The sequence below is a fragment of the Hipposideros armiger genome, unplaced genomic scaffold (genome assembly GCF_001890085.2).
Source record: "Hipposideros armiger isolate ML-2016 unplaced genomic scaffold, ASM189008v1 scaffold_430, whole genome shotgun sequence".
NCBI lineage: Eukaryota > Metazoa > Chordata > Mammalia > Chiroptera > Hipposideridae > Hipposideros > Hipposideros armiger.
In genome coordinates, this window is record NW_017731780.1 from 818872 (window position 1) to 846502 (window position 27631).

The 27631-nt window shown below is 42.2% G+C and overlaps 2 protein-coding genes across 9 annotated transcripts in view; one reads left to right on the top strand and one right to left on the bottom strand.

The window, feature by feature from the left end:
* MTUS1 (microtubule associated scaffold protein 1) overlaps nucleotides 1-11479 on the top strand; it is a 147800-nt gene extending 136321 nt beyond the window's left edge. For all 7 annotated transcript variants that reach the window (XM_019664778.1, XM_019664777.1, XM_019664779.1 and 4 more), the window contains 7 exons: nucleotides 193-407; nucleotides 1185-1290; nucleotides 2364-2437; nucleotides 2594-2689; nucleotides 5553-5669; nucleotides 8527-8624; nucleotides 9207-11479. In XM_019664778.1, the coding sequence (XP_019520323.1) occupies nucleotides 193-407; nucleotides 1185-1290; nucleotides 2364-2437; nucleotides 2594-2689; nucleotides 5553-5669; nucleotides 8527-8624; nucleotides 9207-9420 (920 nt within the window). In that variant the 3' untranslated portion in view covers nucleotides 9421-11479. The remainder of the gene's footprint in view (nucleotides 1-192; nucleotides 408-1184; nucleotides 1291-2363; nucleotides 2438-2593; nucleotides 2690-5552; nucleotides 5670-8526; nucleotides 8625-9206) is intronic.
* Nucleotides 10072-27631, bottom strand: part of PDGFRL (platelet derived growth factor receptor like) — a 62223-nt gene continuing 44663 nt past the window's right edge. Inside the window, exons 3-6 of one of the 2 annotated variants that reach the window (XM_019664784.1) lie at nucleotides 23063-23214; nucleotides 18232-18525; nucleotides 14087-14226; nucleotides 10072-12632 (exon numbers count right to left, since the gene is read on the bottom strand). In XM_019664784.1, coding sequence (XP_019520329.1) covers nucleotides 12444-12632; nucleotides 14087-14226; nucleotides 18232-18525; nucleotides 23063-23214 — 775 coding nt within the window. In that variant the 3' untranslated portion in view covers nucleotides 10072-12443. The other variant, XM_019664785.1, reaches the window with a different exon arrangement.

Genomic DNA, 27631 nt, shown 5'->3' on the forward strand with positions numbered 1-27631 from the left:
CGCATGCACGCACACTGCCAGAGACCATGACCCCTTGTTTCTTTTTTACTGTTCACTTGTAAACTATTAGGTTTGAACATCTGGTCACCAAAGAACTGAGACGTACTGTGTTTATGCCTCCAGAGTCATCACAGCTGTGTATGAATGTTATGAATTTAGGACATTTAACTTATCTTTTCCATCTCTTTTCAGTCACTGCTTCAACCACCTGTGAGAAGTTAGAAAAAGCCAGGAATGAGTTGCAAGTAGCTTATGAAGGGTTTGTCCAGAAGCTGAATCAGCAGCACCAGACTGACCTAACAGAGCTAGAGAATCGGCTGAAAGAATTTTACACCGGGGAGTGTGAAAAGTTTCAGAACATTTACATTGAAGAAGCAGAGAAGTATAAAACACAATTGCAGGAGCAGGTCTGTGCCTTTGGAACCTGAGCATGTTCTTGGTCCTGTCTATTTATATGAATTCTTATTATTTGATACTCAAACTCCAGTCATGACCTTCTCTTGGTTGACCATCCCTTGCTGAGCTTTGTTTTATTTAAATAAGTATGTATAAAGAATTTTTTTTAATTAAATTTTTTCTTATGATCAAAGCAATGTACGTCTGTTGAGCAAAAGGGAAGAAAAAAATTAAAACAACCCTTTACCTTACTACCTAGAATGAATCCCTATTTGAGCATTCTGGTGTTGGGCTGCTAAACCATTGGTTTGCATTTCTTCTTCTTTTTTAAAATGGCACTTGCTTAATAACCCATATTTTTCACTTAAGAGTATATCATAAGCCACTATTTAATTTCTTTGCTCTCTTTTTAAATCAGTTTTTTCATTTAGCAAGTATTTACAGAGTGCCTACTGTATGCCATGTGTTAGGGACTGAGGACAGAGAGGTCAATGTGACAGACGTGGAGCCTCTGTGGCCCTGTCACTGGGAAACAAATCCTCATTCCTTGTCCTGGAATTGGCCATTCCCATCAGTGAGCCCTGGGAGACTGTGTGTGTGTTCCTGAGCTGGACGCAGTGGAGGCCTGGGAGTGGCAAATCCAAGTTGGGTGGTTCTTTCCATGCGTTAGGTAGCCCTTCAACTTGAATGTAGTCTTATGTGCCAAGTTTCCTAATGTTGCAGCTTATTATTTAACTTAGGACATTTGATTTTACTGGTAAACTATTGTTCTTTTTTTTTTCTTATAGTTTGACAACTTAAATGCTGCCCATGAAACATCTAAATTGGAAATTGAAGCTAGCCACTCAGAGAAAGTAGAATTGCTAAAGGCGGCCTATGAAACCTCCCTTTCAGGCAAGAGTCCTTTACTTCTATTTAAATAGAATAAGATCTAATGGAACAGTGTGATATGTTTTAAAAGGGAAATGATTCATAACTTCCCTTTCCGGAGAATTCCCTGGGGCATTCTGTGTGGAGTGTTTTGGTTTCTTTTTGCATTGTTCATTGTTAGCAACTGCCCTTTCTCCTAAGGATGCGAATAATAGTTTGTTATAAATGACAGCATTTTAGGAAATAGGTGAGCCTTTAAAGAACTTAAAGGCCTTTTAGGTAGTAGTTGTATGTTACCACTGTAGGTCCCCGGGGTTGAGGTGTTAGTTTATATCCTGGCCACGGTATAAGAACCACACAAGGCACTGTTGCTCACCAACCCTCTTGCGCACAACATTGCTGTGAAATGTAGATTTCATATTGTTGAATAAAGAATCTTTTAAATTATTTCATCATGGTTGGAAGAATCGAAGTAGAAGGAACAGAATAAGAAGCCATTTCATTCAGGGCGTAATTGGCTGTGTAGCTGAAGTTTGACACTAAACTCCTTGTATCCTGCAGAGAAGTGTGTGATGTGTGCTAAAAACGGGCTGTGTGACCTTTGGCAAATGCCTTTTTCATCAGAAAAATAGAGTTATTGTGTGAAGTCCGAGATGATAGCAAGTAAAAGTGACTGGCCTGGGGTAGATGTTTAGAAAACATTGTTTTTCTTCCTTCCTGCTAGAAATGGGTTTAATTTTAGATTTCTGTTGGGTTCATGAAATGCAAATAGAAAAGAACACGGGAGCTGCAGACAAGGAGTCTGCAGGCCAGGGTTTGAGGCGCTCCCCTGAGAGGTCTGCCCTGTGTTCCCATGTGCTAGGGATTGCATGATCTCTTGTCCTCTGAGGGCCTCAGTGTTCCCAGTAATAAGATGGGAGTATTTACCTTACCTTATAGGGCTAATCTGAGAATAGATTAATTTATATAAACGCATCATACAAATATAAAGTAACATAGTCATATTATTGCATAATCAACTCTTACCTCTATGTGCTTTAACAACTACAGAATACAATGATTTCCTAGGATGTTCAAAAAATATCATTTCTTTCCAGAAATCAAGAAAAGCCATGAATTAGAAAAGAAATCACTTGAGGATTTGCTTTATGAAAAGCAGGAATCCCTAGAGGTGGGTAAATCTCAATACCAAAAACAAACAAACAAACAAAAAAATCATTATTCTTGAGGTTTGAGGTTTGTGTGGTGTTGGTATGTTTCTGTGCATATTTGCTATGTTTCTGGTGTCTGCTTGTTAACTTACGTTCCACATTTCATTGTGTTTTAGAAACAAATCAGTGATCTGAAGAGTGAAAACGAGGCTTTAAATGAAAAGTTGAAATCTGAAGAACAAAAAAGACTATCAAGAGAGAAAGCAAATTTAGTAAGTTATCTGTGGTCCTATGTCACTACTGAGCTTCTCTTCTGCTTAGCTGCCATTTAGAGTCAATTAGTGTTCAGCAGCTAGAGAAATGACATGGGTTTGGAATCCTTTTCATATGTTGCAGTATGCTTTTTAAACTGTATAGAAACGCTTCTTTGTTTAGTGGTGTCTTTTTTAAATCCTAAAAACTGACATACAGATGAAGTTTAATATACTGGGGCTTTCATAAAAATGTATACAAAGTGGACACTTTGGCCAATGTTGCTCAAGCAGTAGTTCGCCATAATCAGAAGTGTCGGACGCTGATGGTAACCACTTTGAGCACCTCTTGTAATTGCAGAAGTCAAATGTGACTTGTATTCATCTTTTGTTATAGGTATATGTTAAGTATGACAATTTTAATAATTTTTTCCTTTCTTAAAATGAGTATACATTTTTTTTCGGGCACCCTCTGTGTATTGCAAGTGGTCTAAGCTAATACCTACAGGAAGACAAGAAAGCTATCATTTAGGGTCAGGGTTTTATTTGAAGACTTCACTTTTTTAATTGAACTGCTTTATTGAGATATAACCTATATACCTTTTAAAATGTATAATTTAGTGGTTTTAGTATATTCACAAAATTGTGCATTGGTCACCAGTATCTAATTCCAGAACATTTTTATCATCCCAAACGAAACCTTGTACTCATTAGCAGTCACTCCCCATTTCCCCCCAAAGCCCCAGCCCTAGGGAGCCACCAGGCTGCTTTTCTGTCCCTATGGATTTGCCTCTTCTGGACATTTCATAAATGGAATCGTGCTGTATGTGGTCTTCTGTGTCTGGCTTCTTTCACTTATGTTTCCAAGGGTCACGCATACTGTAGCATGCATAGGTACTTCATTCCTTTTTATGGCTGAACAGTATTTCATTGTATGGATAATTCTCACTTTTGAGAAGTACAAATTTCTCTTGTAAGTTCAACTTTCTCTTGTAACTTGGGTTCTTACTCCCCAACCCCACCCCTTTGAGAAAAAAAAATTGCTTTTACTGCTTCTGTTTTTAGTACCACCATTCCATGTATTGGTGCCTTGAGACTGCAGAAGCAAAGCTTTTTCTGCAACTTAAAACCTGTTGCCAGCTCATGAAGTACATGTGTGAGCTCTCAGTGAGCCCTTTTGCTGATAACCTCATTCGGAGACCCTGTAGACATTTGAATACAATTAGATGAGGTCACTCAGTGAAACTTCAAAGCTATTTATTCTGGAAGAGTCTTGGAAAGAATAGTGATTTCAAAAAAATCTAGACTTAACCTGCAGAATGTAAACCTTACTAGTGGTTTGGGTTATAGATTTTCAAGCGCTTGCTCAGAGTGCAAGGAAACTGAGGAGGCATTACAAGCAGGACTATGTAATGCCTCCCTTCTGTCCAGGCCTGTGAGGTTGTAGGGAAACAAAGCACATATGAGAGTAAGGGAGAAAGAAAGGGTCAGGCTGGCAGAGAAGCAGGAAAAAGTGCAGTGGTAACAAGGCTGTAAATTTTCTGATTTTAAAAATTGATAGTAAATGATGCCGTTTTAACAAAAATGAGATAGGATTTGCTATCTTTAGGGTGAAAAAGAATATATATATATATATATATATATATATATATATATATATATATATATATATATATAGTATATATATACTATGTAAAAGGATAATGGTATAGGAAACATGAAATGTATGGAAGAACCCTGTAGTAAAAGTCCCTGCCCCAGTACTTCCAGCTCCAGTGTGTTCCCTGAGCAGGTCACTTGAGCTATGGCACCTGCATTCTCCTTCTGTGAAGTGAGAGGTTTAAGTATCGCCCAAGGGCCCACTCCCTGATGCTCCCTAAGGACTGGTCCAGAGCAGTCACCACTGCCCAGGTGGATAGTACTGATCATCTCCACCACTGATTTCTAAGAAATTACCTCATTAAACATCTGATCAGTAGATCTTGTGCTGTTCATTTGTATCATGCATTTCAGATGGTTCACTTGAATTTCCATAAATAAAGTAGGGAGTCGGGGAGTCTATTCTGGTGTTGGGCACTAAGAAGATATTTCCCCTTATACAGTTGTTGATTTTGGATAGACTTTTAGTCATGCATGCACTATATGCTGTGTAGGTGTTGGGCTGTCACAAAATAAAATGATAGTGTGTTATGGCTGCCCTAGAAGAATGGCCAGGCCAACGTAGTCCCATCATAATAAAAATCCAAAAGACGCAGGACATCGTCATTTCTGTTTTTTTCCAGAGAGCCCTATGTACTATGGGTGCCAAAAAAATGCACACACATGACTTGTATTCATCTTTTGTTATCAGTATATATTGAGTATTACAATTTTAATAGTTTTTTTCCCTTCTTAAAATGTGAATCCATTTTTTTGGCTGCCTCTGTATGTACTGCCTTTTCATTCCTGATCAGTTACTGACTTTGCTAAGAGAGAACTGTTGTTCCCTTTCCCCCTCCAAACACCAGTAAAAAGACTTGGAATTGCCTGATCTTTAGCTAGAGTTCTGTTTTGTATCATAAGCAATGGTTTTTCTCCAACTTCCTATGAAATACTTGATGCTACAGTATTTTTTCCATTAAGTTACTGATAAACGAGTGAAATGTTTGCTTTCAAATATGAAATCTTTTATTTCATGCTTATAACCAACAACTTGGAGGTTAAAGTTATCCTAACCCCCCCTTTTTTTTTTCACCTTTCTTTGAAACTGCTCCAAGGTGGAAGTCTCTGGCTTCTTCTTGCTTGTCTAATTTCTAAATCTAATCAAAGATTTTTATGTTAAGGATTTGAACTATGTGATTATGTTGAATGATAAGTCAGAGCTATAGACTGTTGTCTTTTCCAGAAAAACCCTCATATCATGTATCTGGAGCAAGAGTTAGAAAGCCTGAAAGCTGTTTTGGAGATCAAGAATGAGAAGCTGCACCAACAGGACGTCAAGTTAATGAAAATGGAGAAACTGGTACGTTTCTTTCAGAGCCTCCCCAAACAGAATAGTGTCTGTGAAATAGGAAATGAGCTCTGAACTAGAACTGTGTAGTTGTTTTAACTGCTACGGAAAGCTACTTGGAAATGTGCAAAAGGTAAAAGAGATTACATATTCTTTTCTACATTTGCATAAGGCTTATTCATTGCTGCCTTCTGGAACGTTGTTTTTCCCCCAAGGAACATGTACAAAGCATCATTTGCTCCTTGGAAAAACCACTGCAAAGAAAGCAAGCTCAAGTTTCAGGGGTCTGTGAATCGTCACCTGCATAAGAAGAATTTTGAAATAATGTGAAATCAGTATTTTAATATATCACCAACTCTGGGCGGGCTTCATAGGCCCAAAACAGTTGGATATGTAAATTAATCACATGGAAGCAATTTAATTTTGCTCTCTAAATTCTTCATCTTGTTTCTTGGAATTAGAATGTGATAAGAGAATTGTACTTTAATAAAATTAATCCAGCTGGACAAATAGCAAGCATTCTGCAAAATATGAAGTTGAGTTTGCAGCCTCTAGGACAGAGAACTGATGTTAACTGTGACAAGTCTGTCCAGAACTACTACGTGTTTGAGCAGCGTGCTCAGTGTTCCGTGTGTCTTGGCCCAGCCCTGGAACACAGCTGCTACAAGCCAGGAGTCCTATCAAGTGAGCAGGGTTTGACAAGGTGACCTAAGTGATCCCAGCCACTGCGGTACTTTGTTTAACTCTGCCTGCTCCCTTGCATTGCTTGTCCCTTCTCCCCCCAATTATGAGTGACTGATTAAGTGCCTCATTCGAACCCAAACCAGCCCTGGACAATAGAGAGCATGGAGGTTACTCTGTTCGCTTTGTTTGTTTGTTTGGGTTTTGGTGCTTGGTTTGGTTTCCTTCTAGAGCAGCGGTTCTCAACCTTCCTAATGCCGCGACCCCTTAATACAGTTCCTCATGTTCTGGTGACCCCCAACTATAAAATTATTTTCGTTGCTACTCTATAACTGTAATTTTGCTACTGTTATGAATCGTAATGTAAATATCTTTTTGTTTTCTGATGGTCTTAGGCGACCCCTGTGAAAGGGTCGTTCGACCCCCAAAGGGGTCGCGACCCACAGGTTGAGAACCGCTGTTCTAGAGACTATGATCTCTTTATTGAGGAAGGTAAGGGCTAAGCTGCAATGTGAATATATAGGCACTTTGAATTACCAGGACTTTTTTTTTTTTTTTTTTAAGGAAGGAAAGGAACTCATTGGTTTGGTTAATGGGCCCAATCTAGTATATATACCAGTCCCTGCATCAGGTCTTTCTGTCCTATCGAGTCTAATAACTGCTAATCTGGCAGTCAAAGATGACTCAGATAATCCTGTTAATAACTGGTTGCCCCATGTACCACTCATGCATCAACTTTGCAAAATTGCAGGTGGGTGCAGTAAGAACAGACTCTGCTGTAAAATTACTGACACATTTTAATTTTTGTTGATCCATAAATATTTGTTTCTTGCCATTGCCAAAGAGGTTATCATGATATAAGTCAGCATTGTATTAGATATATGGAAAGAGTGGGTTGATATGACAGGTAAACCCACTGTTCTTACTTATTTGTAAGCTTCAGGTCTTTGTAGAAAACAAGACACTTAGAAAGCAGGGGGAGGCTTACTCAATATGAAAACTAACGCTGCCACTGATTAGCTCTGTGACATCAACAGGATCAGGCTAGTTTCCTCTGCTATACAATGAAGAATTGGACAAGATCGTATTCTAAGGCCAGCTACTGCCCAGCTTCCAATTCAGGTTTTTCTACTCATGTTTTATCTTGAATTCCTTTCTAATTACTGAAAATTCCAAGGCCCCCTTTTTCTTACATCCGAGTCTCATTTTTTGGAAAGTTATTTCACCCAATTGGCTTGTCCTGAACATTTTCTAGATAATAGGATATATTAAGAACAATAGGACTCTTAAGAATCCTAATCAGAGTAGATTAGTTACATGCTACAGTGACAGGGACTTAGAATTAATTCTGGCAGAGCTGTGATGTCACCTCCTAAGCAAGTAATAAAATCTTACCTTTGGAAAGTGAGCTGGGATGTAATCAGCTCTTCATCATGTTTAAGTGATTAAATGTCTTCAGGGATTTTATCCTTTAATCTCTCAGCTGATCAATTTGTTTTCCTTGAAAGTTTAGCCTGGGCATGCCAGCAGGAGAACAAACATATCTTCAATTGAACTGAGGAGGGAGGCTTTCTGTAGTTTCACTTCTCTCATTGGAAGCTCCACAGCTTTGTGAATTGCTGCTTTGTGTGGCCCCTCAGAAGTAAATGCTAAAGAGGAACTAGGAAACCATGTTTAAGGTCATATTAAACATTGCCCAGAACTGTGAACTTCTGGCCTTAAGAGTTTTCATCAAATGTTTTTTTTTTTTTTTTTTTTTTGCTTGCAAAATTGAAAGCTGTGGTGACCTTCACAAATACAGGCTGTCTAGCTGCTGTTTTTGTTTTACTACCTTGAAACTGAGAGACGCACAACCCAGAGTTACCCAGTGCAGGACACCCATTCTCAGGGAGATTCTAAAAAGGGTGTTACCTGCAACAAATGAGTTACCCCTTGTGTGTCAGTTTTCAAGTGGCTCTTGAAAACTAACATTAATTAAAAAAAAAAAATCATACCTGGAAGCTCTGTTTTGCTGCTTTAGATACTGTTTTGCAGTGTGACAACGTATAGATATTTCAATATACAATTAAACTTTCATTAATTCAATCTCTCCAAAAGGTACTTGTAGCAGGAATGTGCCTTAGGAAACGAGAGGCTTTATTTACCTACTTTTTCATGTATAATTGTTGGCATTCTTGTTTATGCCAAGGTGGACAACAACACAGCATTGGTGGACAAACTGAAGCGATTCCAGCAGGAGAATGAGGAATTAAAAGCTCGAATGGACAAGCACATGGCAATTTCAAGGTAAAAATAAAACAGTCCTGTTTTTCCGATCGCCTCGCTTCCTCAGACTTCGAGTGTTACTTACCCCACTCCACCCGAGTACCTCCTGGAAATGTGATTGAAGAGGGTGATTAAAGAGGTGTACTGATTTATATCTGGAAAATGTGATGGTAGCGCTTCACGCTTTTACCACAGGGGCCTGGACTAAACGCTGAGACCTGAGCAGGCCAGCCGTCCCCCTGGGGCCCCTGGCTTATGGACGCTGAAAATGCTTTCAGATGAAGAGCATCAGGAGACCAAGTAGGAAACAGCCCCAGACATGAGACAGTCACAAGACATGCAGAATGCCTGCAGGAGTGTCACTTAGCCTACTGTGAAATTTCCCCAAAGTGTGGCTTTTTCTTTGGCCTCTACTCACACTTCCAGGGTTTCTTAGCTAGCCAAATACATAGAGCCAGTTGGCCAGCAGCTCTACTCTGGGCTCCCTTTTATTCCAAAGGGGTCATTTGACTAGACTCGCAAACTTAAAAGGGTAAGGGAATTTTTTTCAATTTTCATTTGAACTCAGATCCACGTGGTTTCTGGCTCTTTTTTGTCTTGAAGGCAACTTTCCAGCGAGCAGGCTGTTCTGCAGGAGTCCCTGGAGAAGGAGTCAAAAGTCAACAAGCGACTCTCCATGGAAAACGAGGAACTGCTGTGGAAGCTGAACAACGGGGACTTGTGCAGCCCCAAGAGGTCTCCCGCGTCTTCCGCCATCCCCTTCCCATCACCCAGGAATTCCGGCTCCTTCCCCAGCCCCAGCGTCTCACCCAGATGACGCTTTCTGAAAGTGGGGAGACTGTCGGGAAGCGTTTTTTACAGGTCTGCAGGATTGACCCTACCTGTGGTCATGGGAGCAAGAGCTATGTTAGCTGATGTGTCATTACCACACTAGAACTGGAAAGTCACCCCCCCCCACCCCACCCCAGGATCGGTTCCGTAAGAGACTGGAACTCTAGAGGAAGGCTTGACTTGGTCCCAGAGGCTCCTCCCCACATGGTCTGTGCGGACACTGTTGCACAAAGCACTTAAAGAATGAGAAGGTGAAGGTCTTGTTCATTGCCTTTTTCACGTAAGCATATGGGGAAAAACTCTCAGGGTTCTCTTAAGATAAAAGATTTATAACCTTTATAACGTTCTTTACCACAGACACCTTCTTGTGATGTTTATTTTGGGGACGTGTGAATGAAATGGATGGAATGGAGTGTCCTGTGTCTGATGCTGCCTCCTTTGCTGTGTATTGAAAGTCAAAAGCTGACTATATCTGGATAATGTACTAGTCAAATAAGTCAGTGTATGCATTTCTGCAACAAGCCATAGAAGAAAAAGCAATAGTTGCTTGAATTGTGATTCTCTACCACCCACTCCACTTAGCCCTTTGACACGGGGGAAAGGGACATGACAGGAAAAGCTCTGACGTGTCCATGTCTGTGCAGTCGTTCAGTGTCCAGCCATGTCAGTAGAAACTAGCCAGATTTATTTTCTGTAGAATTGTAACTTTCCCACGTGAACCTAACATTTTCCTACAATCCATTTTCTCAGGCTATGAGCAAATGTAAAACCCTAATTTTTCTAAAAATCTGTATGAAGAAAAAGGGCAGCACCCATGGATTATGTCTGCCTCACTTTTACCTTGATCTAAGCTATCCTCACAGACTTAAACTGTCTTCTCGCATTATCCTGATTTCCTCCCTTTCCTTCCTCCCCCAGCCAGAGCCACAAAAGCAAACCTTCTACCTCCTACCTATGTTTCTCTAGGGCAAGGATAATGGAATACGCTTTTCCAGAGCCAGCTCATCTTCAAGGTGCTGAAACCACTTTCCAAAAAAAACCATGGCCTGGATCTGATAGTACCAATTTTTGGAAACCCTAGAGGGAATAAAGAATAAGAGTCATTGGCTAGTAGAACTAAGAAAGGTAGGATTCAGTGCTTTTTGATGACTAGAGTACCTTGATTAAACCAGTGATGCAGTATTTAATAGAAGTAAACAGTCTGGGAAGGTCATGCTGAGTTTCCATGTACCCTTTGAGGAATCCTCCTGTCCTTGGGAAGGTAGATGAGTGGAAAATGTGGCTTCCACAACTCACCTCCAAGTCACATTTCAGTTTCTTTTCGAAACTTTGCTTATCTCCTCTCCCTATTCTAATACTTCGGGGACGTGGAAGAACTGTGGCTTTTTCTCCCTCTCCCTGCATGTGTTAACATTGTGATGTCAGTATTTACTAATCTGTGTTGCTGATGGCTGTACAAATAACCCCTGTAGTAAGAGCAGATTCAGGATACTAGAGGTGGATATTTGATTCATCATTTACATGTACACTACATAGCAAATTGATAGTCATGATGCATGTTTTTTTTATTATTAGCAGTTGTGTCTGAAGTCTAAACTTCAATAGTTTATTATGTATGTAACCTTCCTTGTTTGCTTCTGATAAATGGTAATGTCAGTTCACTGCCACCTCCTGGAGTATCTCTCTGCTTCCCCTTTCAAGTTGTTCTCAATGTCATTAGCCAAAGTTGGGTTTGCCACCCATCCCCTCGAATGGCAAATCTTGTGCTGTTCCCTGCTCTCCTCTGTACTATTTAGCTGTCTGGGGAAATCAATCTTACACAATTAGTATAAAATGTCTTCAGAGAATGCCAGACAACTGGAGAGAAGACAGGAAACAAAACAGAGAACTTTAAGATTTTTTTCAAACCAAATGTTTCATGTAGGATGCAAAATGTTGGCACGTCATAAAAATATGGATGTGTAAACAGCTGTAGTTGTGCTCAGTTTGTAGTGATGGAAAGTGTATTTTTACTTTGATCAAATAAATAATGCTGGAATATTCAATATGAGAATTGGAACCTGTCACATACTTCACTCTCCAAAGTGTCATCGGTTTATAGCCCTTCTCATAGCATGGGAGCTGACATCATGTCTCCTCCTAAGCTATTTCCCAGGAATGTCCAACACAACCACAAAATTGGTCATGGGCTGAAATTTGGCTCACAGTCCTAGACTTAGCTTTGAATTTAGAAAAGAAAAGCTTAGCTCTATGTGTTTTGGAGAAATAACTTTTGACTGGTTTTTAACAATTTCTGCTCTATAAGGTAAGAAAATTGGCATTATGGTCTAAATATTTTTGAAGATGGTAAGAAAACGTCTAAACGAAGTTGAATCTTCCTTGATCTATGCATCTATTTTATATTGAAAGTAAAACTTTTAAAAACACTTGCTGTAGCTCTTACTGACTGTACTAACCTAGAACAAGTACTTCTGAGTACAGCAGTTTTTTTGTTTCTTAAAGGCAAGGTGCTATGACTTTCTGATACCTTCATATCATAGTTCACACGTATTTGAACTATATACCATTACATTTTTAGATTCTTGTGTATTATTATTAAATCAAATAGAACGTTAGGTATTAACCCAAATATTACTGCCACCAAGTCCTTCTGGATATACTTCAAGCCAATCTAAACAACGAGCACTTAGCCCATTTTTATGAAATGTTGCTTGTTTAATAGACATGATTATATAAAGTTGTTCACATATATGCTTTCTTAGTATAAAAACCAGAAATGCATATACGTAGGTAAGCAGTCAGAATACATGCTTTCTGCCAGAGAAGTTAACACTTCTGTTAGACCGATGACTTCCTTTCAGTTTGGATGTCTGGGTCTTACTCCAAAGGCAGGGGTTGGGGTTTCGCGCTGAACATCAGCCTCTGGCAAAGCACTAGTCGAAAGAACGCCAAAGCTGGTTGTGTACACAAATGGGCTTTCCATCAGTCCATTATACTTCATTTTCCAAGTCAGGAAAACTCAACAGTAGTGGCTACTGTAGTCTGTCCTCGGAGATTCTGGGCCGTGCAAATGTAATATCCTGCATCAATGGTTTCAAAGTCTTCAACTGTCATGACGCTCTGGGAGATTCTTGTGGTGTGTCCAAGTCCTCTGTGGATCAGCCTCCAAGTGTCTTGAATCGTCACGGGTCTTTCATCCTGTTTAATGACACCCACATGGACTGAAGCACAACTGACAATCTGCTACTAACGGCTCTCATTCACCCCACACGGCCGAGTGTTCCTTTCGAAGTGCAAAACACATGTTTATAAAAGACTATTTGGTATGCGTAGCTCATGGGTGCTTTCCCACTGTATAATCATTTTAGGTTGCATTTCTTTTTCCAAGCAGAGTATTGGATTTCATTATGCTGTTTAACTCTCTCTTATTGCCCTTTTCTTTATAGTAAGTTTCTATTTAATATAAGATTTATTCTTTTGGAAGTCCAAGAATATACAAATGATATTAAGCATAAAAACATGGGTAAAATTTTCCACTGTTCTCTTCACATTGCCCACTTTCATCCTCTCAGTGGTTTTTATTCACAGAACTTATAGTAAAAAAGAGTCGAAAGCACTCAACTATAACTGTGTAAATGAATAAAAGCTCCCAATTATTCAGATTTGGAAGACAGAGAAGTATGATTAGTAAAATGTGTCCTAGATGACATAACTCCCTATTTCCAGAAAGGCAGACGGTCACTTTTAGATTCTTCATCCAAATTTGGTGATAAGAGCGTAGTGGTTCTGGATTCATTAAAAATAACTAATACAGTATTACTAAATTAATCCCCTTTCTGCTCATGAAATAATAATTGGCAATGTAAAAAAAATCTATTGAAAATCATTAATGCCCTCTAACTGTGACAACTGTTTAAAAACAAGTACCAGGATTCTGGAAAATAGTCTTCAGGCAGGTATTTTCCACCAATCACAGCCCTCAAGTCAGAAGTGTACTGGCTACTGAGAACGTCTCAAGAGGCCAAATCTCTTCTGGCAACAAAGGGATTATTCCATGTTGGTAGCTGTTTATTTTAGTGAGCAGAACACGCACCGAGGCTAAATAAGCTGTAGTTGCTTTTATAGGAAGTCTATTTTAAAATGATCTCTGGCCTCACAGCACCTTTTTGATAGCGCCTGCGTTTCTATGCCCACTTTGTGGATGTCTGCTCAGAGCTCCTCGCCACAGGGCACAACGTGCATGGAGAACACTAAAGGATGCCAGGAGAAGATTAGACTGGCCTCCAGTCAACCCAGAATTAAAACTGAAGATTGAGGTTGGGCGTGGAGAAAGGGGGTGGCCCCCTGCTTTTTCTTTCAAGCCCCTGTCCCTTATTTAAAAGGGTTATGAAGAAAAATCACATAGGAAGAGGGCACACTGAGTGACTTGCCTAATGGAACCAAGTCACCTTTTTCCCTGTCTATTAAAGAAAAAAAAAGCCTTTTGTAAATATACTGAAACATTGTAGAAGAAAACAAGCCAGCCTCTGGCCCTACCATAGCCCACACATTTCCTGTACTTCTTAAGTTACTGCCTTTATCACTGGGAGGTGAGGGAGGAGGAGACAAACCTGAATTAAAACGACTGGCTGAGTCTAGGGCATGGTGCTTACCTTCTGCCCTGGATAAATCCACCTGAATTCTACCTCAACATCAGGCTCCCCTAGGACAGTGCAGAGGACACTGATGTCATCCCCACTTTTCACTTTGTTTGAGGATGCTAAGATGCTTGTTGATGGAGGGCCACTGGGAACTGGAAGGAAGCAGGAGACAGGGAAAGTGAGATGGAATTCTTGAGTACGACATTCAAGACAAACCTACAGACACATTCTGTTCTTTGGACAGATATGTAACATTTCTACCTTTTTTATAGCTTCCCAGTTAATACCAGGCCTCCTCTATCCTACAACTTTGGGGTTTTTTTGAAGCTTTCTCTCCCTCTCCTCCCTCTCTCTCTCTCTCTCTCTCCTTGCCAGTCCAGAATGGGGTCATCATCCACAACTCCCCAGGTCCAGCCATGACGCTTGTAATTAGGAGAAGAAGCTAAAAGGTCTCCAGGGGTTCATATGACGGGAATAAAGTTGAAGGAAAAGAAGGTAGTTGGGGGGGGGGAAACATAGAGCAACTGCATGGGTGGAGGTGAACAGGTGGGTGTGTGGCTCTTCATCCTCAGAAGAGGCGAACGTCTAAATCTAATGAGAAAGGTTTGCAGGAAGCATGAGTGCTACATGTCTGCAGTCACAGCAATGCAGAAACACATTCTTCATTGTGTTCAGGTCACTCAACAAATACTTTTGACAGCAGCCTTGAGCAAGGCCACAAGATAGGAGGTAGGTCCACAGCAGGGATGAGACACAGGTCTCTGAGCCCGTGCAGCCTGGAATCCAGAGGAGGAACCAGACACTGAGCAAGTAATCGTGTGGTTAATTTAAAAGGAGTTGTGTTAAGAGCTATGAGGAGAAGCCCAAAGTGCTCAGGAAGTTCAGAATAGTCTGAGAAGCAGGCAAGACTTCCTTGAGGAAGCAATGTTTGCACTAGAATTTGAAGGGTGAGCTTAACAGGCATGGGAGGAGAAGGGGGAGGCCCCAGATGACAGGGAATGACAGTGGCAAAGCCCCCACAGTGAGGTGGGAGACAGCGGAGCAGGCAGCCGAGCACGGAGGGCCAGAGGTCAGCCAGGCAAGGGCCTTCAGGCCACAGGGAAAATGTTGACCTTGGTTTTATGAAAAGTGGGAACCTACTGAATGGTTTTGATTGGAATTTTAATCAGCTCCCGTGTGGAAGAGAGAAAAGGTGGACAGAGGGGAGAACAGCTGGAAAGGCATTCAGATTAGCCCAAGGAAGAGATGATGATAGCTTGAACTCTCTGCAGTGAGGATGGAGAGAACTAGCAGGAGTTGAAAGTGATTTTATAGAAACGGGAAAAAGGACTAGCAGGAAACGGGACTTTTGAGTTGACTCCCAGTCTTGGGGCTGCACACTGGGTGACTGCGTTGCCACTGGAGACAAGGAAAGCTGAGCTAGGGGAGAAGATCCCGAGTTGAGGGAAGGGCCTATGAAGCTTATAAGCACAGATATTAGGCAGACAGTTGGATAGGTGAAGCCGGCACTCTCAGATCTGGGCCATCTATATTCAATTACAAGTTATAGTGAACAGATATGCAGTGGAGCGTGGATGTGGCTGAAACCACGCAGGAGAACAAGGAATGAGAAAGAAGGGGTCTTGGGGAACTCCCATCATTTACAAGCTGGGAGAGGCAACGAGCTGACAAGGCAGAATGTGAAAGTTGAGGGAAAGGAGGACAAAATGAGGGGCTTCATGCAGGCACGGTGGAATCTAGTCGGATGAGGACAGAAATGTGTGTGCTGGGTTGAATGGCCTGGGGCCCTGACACCCTTGCTTTTTGGGTGGAGCACAGGAGGAAAAAATGAGGAGCACGTGGGAAGGGAGGAAATGAAGATGGGGGACAGGGAGAGCTCTTTCAGGGTGGCTGGCTGTGACGGGAAAGAGAGATGGCCTTAGTCCAGGGCTGAGGTTGGACAAGGAGGGCTCTGAGGGTTATTTGGTAACAGTGTGTTGCTGCTGTAGCCTAGTGAGTAAGTGCATGGCTGAGAGCAAGAGATACTAAAGAGCCTGAATTCTCATCTCAGAGAACAGCTAGCTCTTAGGGCCACTCACCCTGCCACAGGGCTGCCTAAGCAGCACGATTGCAGTATGATGGATTCTACCCCATTCACGGGCCACTCACCCTGGAGAAAGGTCATCGTTGAGGCACTACAGTGCATGGAGAGGAAATTTCCACTACCCACTCACAGGGGCTGGGGAGGGGTTGCTTTCTCTCCTAGAAGTTGGTGGGGGGAAGGGGATCACTTGTCAAGGAAGGGGAGGTGACATGTCCTCCTGCAGTAGACACCTGCTTGCTGCCTGCTCTGTGCCACCAGCCCTGGGCTGGAGAACACTGGGAGGAAGGGATGTTATGGGGGAGCTGTCAGGAGGAAAGGGCTCCTGGATTGTGTCCCCACTATAAGTTTCTTGTTCCCCCATGCTCCAGAGTCAGGGTCTTGGAGGGACATAGAGATGCTGTAGCCTTTCTGAGACCACACTACATACAGCTGGGAGCAAAGAGATGAACACAGGCTGTAGAGGCCTTTAGCTGAGGGTCCAGAGGATGACAAGGTTGATTCTGAGGGGTTTATGGTACCAAGGGGGCTGCTTAGGGGTGAGTTCCTTATCATCCATGACAATGCGTTGGAGCCATCATCTGTCCCCATGGAATTCAGGAAGAGGCCAGGTCAGCATTTACTATAGGAGCAACTGCCCTGGGCTGCAGCCTCTCCCTTTCTGCCCCCAGGCTAGCGCCAGAGTGGGGGAGGGGAGCTAGCCTGTCTCTCCCACCCCACTCCCCCACTCCAGCTGCTGGAGTCACCAGTGTAGCCTAGCCAGCCTGCTGGTGGGGAGACCAGGAGCGGGCTTTGTGTCAAATGTGGAGTTAAAGATTTTAAATGAACAGTCTTAGGGGATAAGACTATCTTCCTAATCCAAAGTGCCTGTTGGATATGGAATTGGACTGAGATATCATTAATGGACCTCATTATTTTTAGAAAAGGGGGCAGGATTGATGGAAGTTCCTGAACAACAACAACAACAACAAAAAGTGTTTCATGTATGAGACCACTGAATTGAAACTCCTCACTAAAATGGTCATATTAAAAAAATATTTCCATGTTTAATGGAGAGATTTGGGCATATTTCAGTTCTGTCAAGAAGAAGGTAATGAGGCCCACTGGAAGAGAATGAATTTACCCGTCCATGGGATTTTCCCAGCAGCCCTCAGCATGGAGAAAGGGCACAGTTATGTTCATTTAGGATGGTGTTTTCCTGGCTAGGTGGGAGGAGAGTACAGAAGAGCAAGGAGTTCAGGGCATTGGCAGAGAACACTGAAGCCATGAGCCCTGGCCTCTAAGCTGGGTGGGCTGGGGCGGGCAGAAGAATGTGGGGGGTGTGGGGAGTAGAGGGTGGGGGTGAGGACTGGTGCAGAACAATCTGGGGAGGCACGAGGCTATGGTTGAAGTTGGAGGTCTGCCTCAGCGACTGCTAAGTCAGAGCAGTGGTAGTCGTTGGCATGTTACAGTTATGACTGAGGGAGGGCTGTCTGAGGTGGAGGGGACGAGGCCCTCAGTGCGCCAGGCCAGTGAGTTCCAAGTGAATGTTGATGTCACCCAGAACATGGAGGGACAAAGAGGACAATGAGCCCATTAGGGGAGTGACAAGAAAAAAGATGAGAAAGCTGGTATAGCCATGAGCTACCCGTCTCTGAGGAGCAGAGGTTCCTAATCGAGGGTGAGGATGAGAACCAGGAAGTGGGGATGGCTGCAAGAAGGACACCAACCCCACCTCCCGGCCTTGAGGTGGGAAAGGGATGAAGACAGATTTTGGTTCAAATAGAGAGGATGTTCTCATCTGAGAAAATGCTCTAAGAAGAGATTGGGGATTTTGGAGAATTGCTGATCAGTCAGTCATACAGAGGCAGTACCAGAGCGAATGATGGATGGATTGGCAGAGAAGGAAGTCAAGGGGTGTTGGGTCAGGGTCACAGACAAGGAAGTAGGACATTTTAGAAATGGCAGTCCAGTAAAGGAGCCTTTAAGAACAGCATTCTGTGCCTCCTAATTTCCATCCATACTTGGGAACAGCAGTCCCTGATACTGCCCAGCTGGAAGCAACTAAAATCTAGCCACTGGCAGGAAGCCGGCTTACCTTCTGCGTAGAGGAGCTGGTACTTGACAGAGATCTGAGACTTGCCCCCAGCCTCTGCCTTGCAGTAGACTACCCCCTGGTGGTCAGAATGAGGTTGCAGGTACACAAAGCCCCTCTTCATGTCGTAAACAATGTCTGTTCCATTGGCGGGAATTTCCTTGGCCGGGAACTCGCGATGGAGAGTGACTTTGGCTGACAGGACGGTCACTCGACAAGGAACCACAGCCTGTCTGTCCGGGTTCAAGTAGACAACATCAAAGTAACTGGGAGAAGGTACAAAGAGCTCTCCTTTCTCTGCAAAGGAAAAAACACAGGCTTATTTATTCTGCAGAAGCAAATTGTGAGCACTTCATGGATTCTTGCATTCAGGGCACAAAGATGAGAGGGAACCGAACTATACTCAGACTACTGAGTCCTTATGAATAAGCAGTGCTATTTTTTTTTAATGGTTTTTCTTTGGCGGAAGAAGGATGTTGCTTCCCATCTCCTTAAAGGAAACAAAATAGGTCTTAGTTCAAGCCCAAATCAGGACCATGGGTTATGCCACTGAGGAAGCAGGGAAGGAGATGACTTCCTTATGGTAAGAGCAGTTTTAAAACCTATAAACAATCTGTTGTGTCTCGGAGAAATTAGCCCCATAGCTTATGCTCAGTAACTGCCTCTCCCAGCACAGCAGGACTCCACTGAGAAGCCCCGTCCAGTGAGGGCACTGGAGCGCTCACAGCCCAGAGGACCTCATTCCTGCAAAGGTCAATGGGAAGGGAATCGAGTAGAAACAGGTGAGGAACACATTATCTCAGGTTCTGAGCTCTGCTGGGCTGCCACTGGCTGGGGACCGTCAGCCAGTTTCTTATACTCCTGTTTCCTCTGAAGTCACGCTGTGTTCTTTGAGCTCTAGATGATGGTATTTTTATCTCACAGAAATGAGGACTGGTTTATCCATACTTTCCTTAGTACAGTCAAAGGAATCTGGGTTGGGTTTTTGGGGGAGGAAGGTTTGTTTTGGGCACGGTACATTAAATCCTTTGTTTTCTATTCTGTGAGACAATCATTATAGTAATTGCTAGGAGAAATCTTTTAACTTAATTAAACCCCAACATCTGTTACATTGTTTCATATGTATTTCCTTCAGTGTTCCTGAAACAACCAATTATTCTTGGCTTTCTCCTTCACTACCCTTCTCTGTGCCACAGTTGTATGATTATTTTAGGGTACGTACAGAATTTCTGGACACATCTTCAAATGTCTTCATGGGTCAAGAGTTCTTTGGCGATGACTACAAGTTCACTAATATGGAGGTCTTTCCACCTGGCTCTGACTGACATCAAGAAAGAGGACATCATGGCTCAGTGACCTCTATTTTTTGCAACGGTACATATCAAGCTGGGTGAGTCATGCTACTTCATGACAAATTTCAGGCTTAGGCAAGGGGCACCTTTGTCAATGTTGTACCCAAAAGCCCTGTGTTCACAGAGTAAGTCTAGATGGCCTTGGATATGTCACTTAAGCTCTCTGTGCATCAACATTCCCGTTTGTAAAGGGAAATCCACAGTAGATAGTATTAAAGATATATTTTTTAAGTGAAAACACTGAAGGAATTTATGATTGTAAGATTTAGAAGCAACTTTTAAGGCTTTGTAGACAAAACAGAACCAATGAGCAAAGCCAGTAGAATAATCATCTGAATTTCAGAACACAAAAATGTGGTCTTACTTCTGTACTATAATACATGCATTGAAAGAAATGATCACACCGGTTGCTTTAACAAACAGAAAAAATACATGTATAATCAGTAGATTTCATCTACCAAAAAAAGAGTGTGTTGCAGTTCATTTTAGAAAATTATCAATTATATATGCCCCCTGCAAATGTTTGTACCTACTCAAGTAGATGACAAACATTACTTTAAATTAAACACATAGAAATTTAGACTTCCAAAGAAATTAAAGTGAATAGGCTATAAAATCCAAATTATAACAAACTCCATAAAAATGCTCATTCATGTGGTTTTACTACATATGAAAATTGGAGCCCAGGCCTCTTGCTATGAGACAGCCCACTGCCATTAATATTCTCCTCCTTGATCTGGGTGGTAGTTACATGTGTGTATTCACTTGAGGATAGTATAGTGAGCTGTATAGTTATGATTTGTGTAGTTTTCTTAACATATGTTATACTTCAGTGAAAAGTTAGGAAAACAAAAACACTCTTGGGAGCCTCCTGGATAAAGATCAAATATGCGATAGTTGCTTCATCAAAAACTGCACAAATGAACAACAGTCAAAAAGAAGCTTCCCAGTATTTGCAGTCAAAACTCTAGGAAACATACACACATATTGAAGGCCAGACGTTTCTCTGAGTGGGTAGTGGGGAAGCATATGTTCTGAAAAGAATCCAGAGCCAGCAGCAGAAAGCTCAGCTCCTTAAGAGCCCATCTTGGTTTCGCAAACCCACGCAGGCCTGAAAAGACAAATGGCTAAACCCGCTACCTAAAATCCACCTGGGCTCTTCACTCAGGGTTGAGGAATAAGAAAACGACACAACACATTAACATCACATCCCTTTTTGATCCAGGTTTCTTGAAAGTTGAAATACATATTAATTTGGAGGCATTCCTTTGATTCACAAGGGGGCTTCCATACATTAAGGAAGAAAGCCATGGGGCCGGCCGAGTTGCTCAGTTGGTTAAGAGCGTGAGCTCTGAGCAACAGGGTCACCGGTTTGACTCCCACATGGGCCAGTGAGCTGAGCTGCCCCTGAGCTGCCAACAGGTGGCAGGATGGCTCAGCTGGTGAGAGCACATGCTCCTAACAAGGTTGCCGGTTAGACTCCCACATGGGATGGTGGGCTATGCCCACCCGCAACTAACATTGAACACGGCACCTTGAGCTGAGTGGCCGTGAGCTGCCCACGGGTAGCCAGATGGCAACTGGACTTGGAGCTGAGCTAGCTGCGCCTTCCACAACTAAGATTGAAGGACAACAACTTGGCTGTTCCCCTTCCACAATTCCCCAACACTGTTCCCCTTCCCCAAGGCCCCAATAAAATCTTAAAAAAAAAAGGAAGCCCTGCCTCCCAATCTCAAAGAGAGCCCATAACCCTACCAGTACATTCTGCTGAAAGGAGGTCTTCAACTCACTATCTCAGTTCAAACACCAATAGTTTAGAAAGACAGAACAGTGCTGACTGTAACAAAGAATCTTCATTCTGATATATGAAGTACAATATCGCTCCTCATCCCAAATACTAGGCTCTCATGAGTCTTATTTAGTTGCCTTTTCCATTACTGCTTCCCAGAGTGGTATAACACCAAGAGCACGTGGGCATTCTGCATAGCACATTCCAGAACGAGGATCAGAGGGGATTACCTATGAACAACTGGGAGCAATTCTCCTGACGACAGTAGTTTCGCTAGCTAGTGTCCGTCTGCCCATCTGTCAATCACCTTGGCTTAGCAATGGGTTAGGACACTCAGAACATTGGACCCTGGGTCAGAAAAACAGGGTTTGGCTCTTTATTCTGCTACTACAAGTCATGAAACATTGAATGGGTCACCTTGCCCCTTGAGGCTCAGCATCAGCATTATTTCTACAATAGAGATAATAAAGCAGTTTCTACTTAGTTCCCAGGGGTGTTGTGGAAATGAAATGAGATGCATGGGTCTCCAGGATGGTAGCATGCTCGGCTAATGCATCTGCTTTCCAGAGAGGAGCTATTTGGGCAGGAAGGGATTATATATGAGACTTTGCTAAAGCATTCAGTAACGTCCAGGGCATGAGGTCATTTGAGTCATAGGCCTAAATCACTTAGGTCTGAAAGACAGATGGGTTCAGGAGGTAGACGAGTCTCCTGAGAGCCCCTGCCCAGACACTGAGAAAGCATTCTGGCTTCACCTGAAATGTCTTGGATAACGGCAACACCAGGGGGTGGCATTTGTAGGGTTCCTGAAAGCTGTTCCTTACCTCTGAGCCTTGTTGAAGAACGTCATCCTCCAAATTTCAGTTTAGAGAGCTCTGCAGAGGAAGGAGGCTGGCAAGCTACTCTGTAATGCATTTCTCTAACTGGCAAAAGCATACTTAGTGCTGCAAGGCAGGAGAAGGGCTCGCTCTAACCTGCGCACCTTTCCAGGAACCTCACTTAGGCCCAGGGATTGGGACTAGAGCCACAAAGGCCAAGATCTTTGGGAATCCTGCCACCAAAATGTCAGCTCACAGTACCCATAAGAACAAATGCAAGGAGGTCTATAGCCAGGTGTCCTATGACTGCGGAGGCTCAGAGAGGAGAGCATCACAGGTTCTGAGAGCATATGACTAAAAGCATACAGCAATGCTGTCCCAGAGAGCTTTCAGCCATGATGGAGATGTTCTGTCAGCAGTGTCCAGGAGGGTAGCCACTAGCTGCATGTGGCAATGGCAAATGCCACTGAGAAACTGAGTTTTTAATTTTGTTTAACTGTAATACATTCCCATTTAAGTTTAAATAGTCCCATAAGGGGCTCCCATATTGGATAATGTAGGTACAAACTCTGGAGTCAGACCGTTCTGGGTTCAAATCCTGATACAGCCACTTGTGCTATGATCTTAAGGGCTTCCTTAATCTCTAAACCTCAATGTTGCCATTGGGGGGAAAAATGGAAATGATATTAGTCCTTACCCTGAAGGGTTGTTGTGAGACTTACATGAAATAATTGATGTAAAGCATTGAGCCCAGATCCTGGCAAAAAGTGGGTGCTCTGATTATCATCATTTGATATTCAGCACACAGTGGGAACCTTTACTATGGGCCCAGTCCAGAAGTTTGAAGAGTTCCACTAATGCAACAAACCTTTTACCTGTAAAAAAGATGTAGGTGGAGCCCGTTTTGGCCTCGTCCTTCCTGCAAATGTAGCCGTTGCAGAGCTGCCCCCAGCAGCTGAACTCGCCAGTGTCAGCTGCAGTGGAGTTGACCAGGGTCAGCTGGCCATAGCGCTCATTCTGCTTCACGCTGTCAACAGAAGCAAAGCCAGGTCACACACCTGGGTCAGGGGCCTTGCAGCCATCACTCTCTGCTCCATTGTTCTCAGATAGAAACACCCCAGTAGGTTGGAGCACGGTGCCCTTTCTCAGATGGCACAAACTAATAAAAGTGTGTGTTCGGGGGAAAAAAGTGGGGAAGGGGTGGCAGACAGAAGTCTTTCCTAAAAGAAAATTTTAAAAATGTCAATTATGTTTTCTAAAGAAAGGAAATTCTCTTCAACCTCAGAACTGGGGTTTCCTTAAGTAAAGTCGCGGATACATTGCAATGTAGCCACAGAAACTCAGCCAAAAAGCCTTAGGCAGGTGTTTTGTGTCCAGCTTTTGTTTCTAATGAGTTCATTGAAACAACAGTTAACATGAATGAAATAACCCAGCATTATCCAGTATGTGAAATATTTCATCAATAAGGATAAATCTCCAAATACAAACTTGGAATTTTTTGAGGTACTACATTATTATATTAAAAATAAAAACTTAACATACTACTCTCAAGAGTATAGTAAGTTAAATAAGTACAAAAACCTATGATTTCACTCATGTGGAATATAAAACGAAAAGCAACAAACAAACAAAATAAACAAAAACAAACTCAGAGAGACAGACAACAGAATGATGGTTATCAGAGGGAAAAGGCAGGTGGGGGGAGAGCAAACTGGGTAAAAGGGGTCAAATATATGGTAATGGAAGAAACTAGACTTCAGGTGGTAAACGCACATAAAGTACACAGATATCAAATTACAGTCTTGCACACCTGAAAATTATATACTGTTACTAACCAATGTTACCCCAATAAATCTAATAAAAAAATAAAAATATAAGTAAAAAACACACATAGAAAATGAAAATAAAAACTGCTTTAGATTTCCTGTCAAGATGGCAGAATAGGCAAAACACTGTGCTTACTTCCTCCCACAACCACATTGAAATTACAACTAAGTTATAAAACAACAATCATTAAGAACCACCTGAAGTCTAGCTGAACAGAAATCCTATAAGTAAGGATATAAAGATGAAGCCACGGTGAGACTTGTAGGATGGGTGGAGACATGGAACAAGCAATTCTCACACCCACAGAGTGGTGACAAAGAATCGGAAGGGATATCTCGGCTCTGAAGGTGCCACCCAAGGAGCAAGGGGTCCCAGCTCAGGGCACCAGTGCCAGAAGAGGAGTCCCCAGACCATCTAGCTGAGAAAACCAGCAGGGATTGCATCTGAGTGAGAAGGAGTGCTGCTGAAGTCCCAGGAGTTCCTTAGGAGGGGCCAACCCGGACTTCCTCACTCACAGATTCACTTACTCTGGGCTCCAGTGCAGGGATGGCAACTTGAAAAGCACAGGGAACATCTGGGGAGGAACTGAATTGACTAGCTTCAGGGTGAGGGCTGAAGGGGCAGGCGGCAGGGCAGTTCTCTCCTGGAATGGAAGCTCTGGCAGGCTCCATCACTCCTTTGTTAAGCCCTCCCCCCACCCACCCAGTATGTGGGCACCAAACCTGAGCTCTTCATTAACCTGGCTAATACCATTACTTCTGCCCTGGAGATTCCCTGAAACCCTGTCTCACCCATTTAGCGCTTCCAGCTGGAGCTGCTTCCAGAGCCTTTTTCATACAAGCAGCCTTCCTCGGCTCATGCTGTGGACTTTCCTAAAATCTCTCAAAGGTCCACACCCCAAACAAACAGTGACTAGCATCAGCATGCCCTATATCTCTTGCTAAGCATCCCCTAGCACGGCACAAGCAGTGGTACCTCTCAACTTATACTGCAACTCCCATCAGGTGGCCCAAAGTTTGTCATAAGCTGCAGCCAGTGATATCTTGGAATGCAACTTCAATTAAGTGGCCACAAGTGGCATAAGTGGCTTGGCATAAGTGGCAGCTGGCCTCAGCTCACATTGTGGTGCCTACCCAAGGGTCCCAAGCCTGGCACTAGTTGCAGCTCAGTTCACAGCATAGCCTCTCCCAAGTACCTCCAAGCCCAGCACAAGCTGCAACTAACTGCAGATCACTTTGTAGCTCCCACCAGGTGGCCCCAAGCCAGGCATAAAAGGTAGCTGACCTTGGCCTGCATCAGAGCCTTTCCCAAGAGGCGCCTGAACCAAAACACCTGGTGACTGGCCTCAGACCCCACCAAAGCACCATCCGACCAGCTCCACAAATGACACACATGAGGGATGGACTCAGCTGGCACCAGAGCCCTGCTAAAGTGACTCCTGCTCCTGCTCCTGCTCCTGCTCCATGGGGTCAGCCCCTACATAACAGCTTGTCCTCTGTAGTCATGGCCAGCCCTCACAGCCAGTGAGCCTGAGGGTCAATCCCACCCACTGATGTGCCAACACCAATCAAGACTCAACTACAACAGGTGAGCTCACACAATGAGAACCCCTGGAGCACCCAGCTCAGGTGAACAGGGAGACCACATTGCTGGGTCCCATAGGACACCTAGCACATAAGGCCATTTGCCAAAACTGAGAGATGTAGCAGATCTACCTAATATATACAAACAAGCAAAAAGAGGCAGCCGAAATGAGGACACAAAGAAACAGGCCCCAAATGAAAGAACAGGACAAATCTCCAGAAAAAGAAGTAAACACAATGGAGACAAGCAATCTCCCAGAGATAGAGTTCAAAACACTAGTTATAAAGAAGCTCAATAAACTTAGGACTTCTTGAGAAATTCAACAGAGAGAAAGAAACCATAAAAATGAACCAGTGAGAAATGAAGAATACAGTAACTAATGAAGAATAATACATTAGAGGATATCAAGAGCAGATTAGAAGAAGCAGAGGATCAAATCAATGATCTGGGAGACAAGGTAGCAGAAAACATCCAATCATAACAGGAAAAAGAAAAAAAGAATTTTTAAAAATGAGGATAGTTTAAGGGGTCTTGGACTACATCAAGCAAACAAACATTCACAGCATAGGGGTACCAGAAGGAGAAAAGAGAGAGCAAAAGATTGAAAACATATCTGAGGAAATAATGACTGAAAACTTTCCTAAACTGGCGAGGAAAATATACATACAAGTCCAGAAAATACAGAGAGTCCCAAACAAGATGAACCTAAAGAGGCCCACCTCATAATAAAATGATATAAAATATCATAATAAAAATGAAGAAGTTAAATATAAAAAGAGCATCTTAAAAGCAGCAAGAGAAAAGCAGTTAGTTACAAACAAGGGACCTCCCATAAGACTATCAGCTGATTTTTCAACAGAAAAATCAGGCCAGAAGGGATTAGCATGAAATATTCAGTAATGAAAAGCAAATACATACAGCCAAGATTCTTCTATCAAGGCTATCATTTAGAATCAAAAGAGAGATAAAGAGCTTCCCAGACAAAAAAAGTTAAAGGAGTTCATCACCACTAAACAAGTGATGTAAATAGTTTACTAAACAAGAAATGTAAAGAGACTTCTTTAAGTAAAAAAGATAAAAAATGTGGATAATAAAGGAAAGAAAAAAATTATCACTAACAAAGACACTTAGTAAAAGTAGTGGATCAACCAACTATAAAGCTAGTACAAAGGTTTAAAAGGCAAAAGTAGGAATATCATGTGTAATTACAACCATAAATTTAAGGATACACACAAACACACACAAAAGTAAAAAATAATGATAAAAACATAAATGTGGGGTGGGTGAATATAAACTGTAGTGGTTGTAGAATGTGTTCAAACTTAGGAGGCCAACAACTTAAAATAGACTGCTATAAACATAGGTTGGTATATATTAAGCACATGGTAACCACAAACTAAAAACCTACAAGGGATATACAAGAAAAAAAGAGAAAGAAATAAAACCACAACATTATAGGAAGTCATCAGCATCATACAAGAGAAGACAGCAAGAGAATAAGAAAGGAATAGAGAAGAATTACATAATCAGAAAACAATAAAATGTAAATAACTGCATACCTATTAAAATTTACTTTAAATATAAATGTACTAAATGCTCCAGTCAAAAGACATAGGATGGCTGAATGGATAAAAAACAAGACTGGTATATATGTTGCCTACAAGAGACCCACTTCAAATCAAAAGACAGACAGAAAGTAAAGGGATGGTAAAGATATTTCATGCAAATGGAAACAAATAAAAAGCTAGCATAGCAATACTTAAATCAGACAAAATAAATTTTAAAACAAGGACTTTAATAAGAAACAGAGAAGAAAATTTCATAATGATAAAGGGATCAATCCAACAAGAGGATATAACTCTTGTAAACATCTATGCATCTAAATATATAAAGCAAATATTGATAGACATCAAGGTAGAGATCGACAGTAATAGAGTATTAGTGAGAGAATGAATAGATCATCCAGACAGAAAACCAACAAGGAAACAGTGAACTTAAATAACACATTAGATCAGATGGTCTTGATTGATATT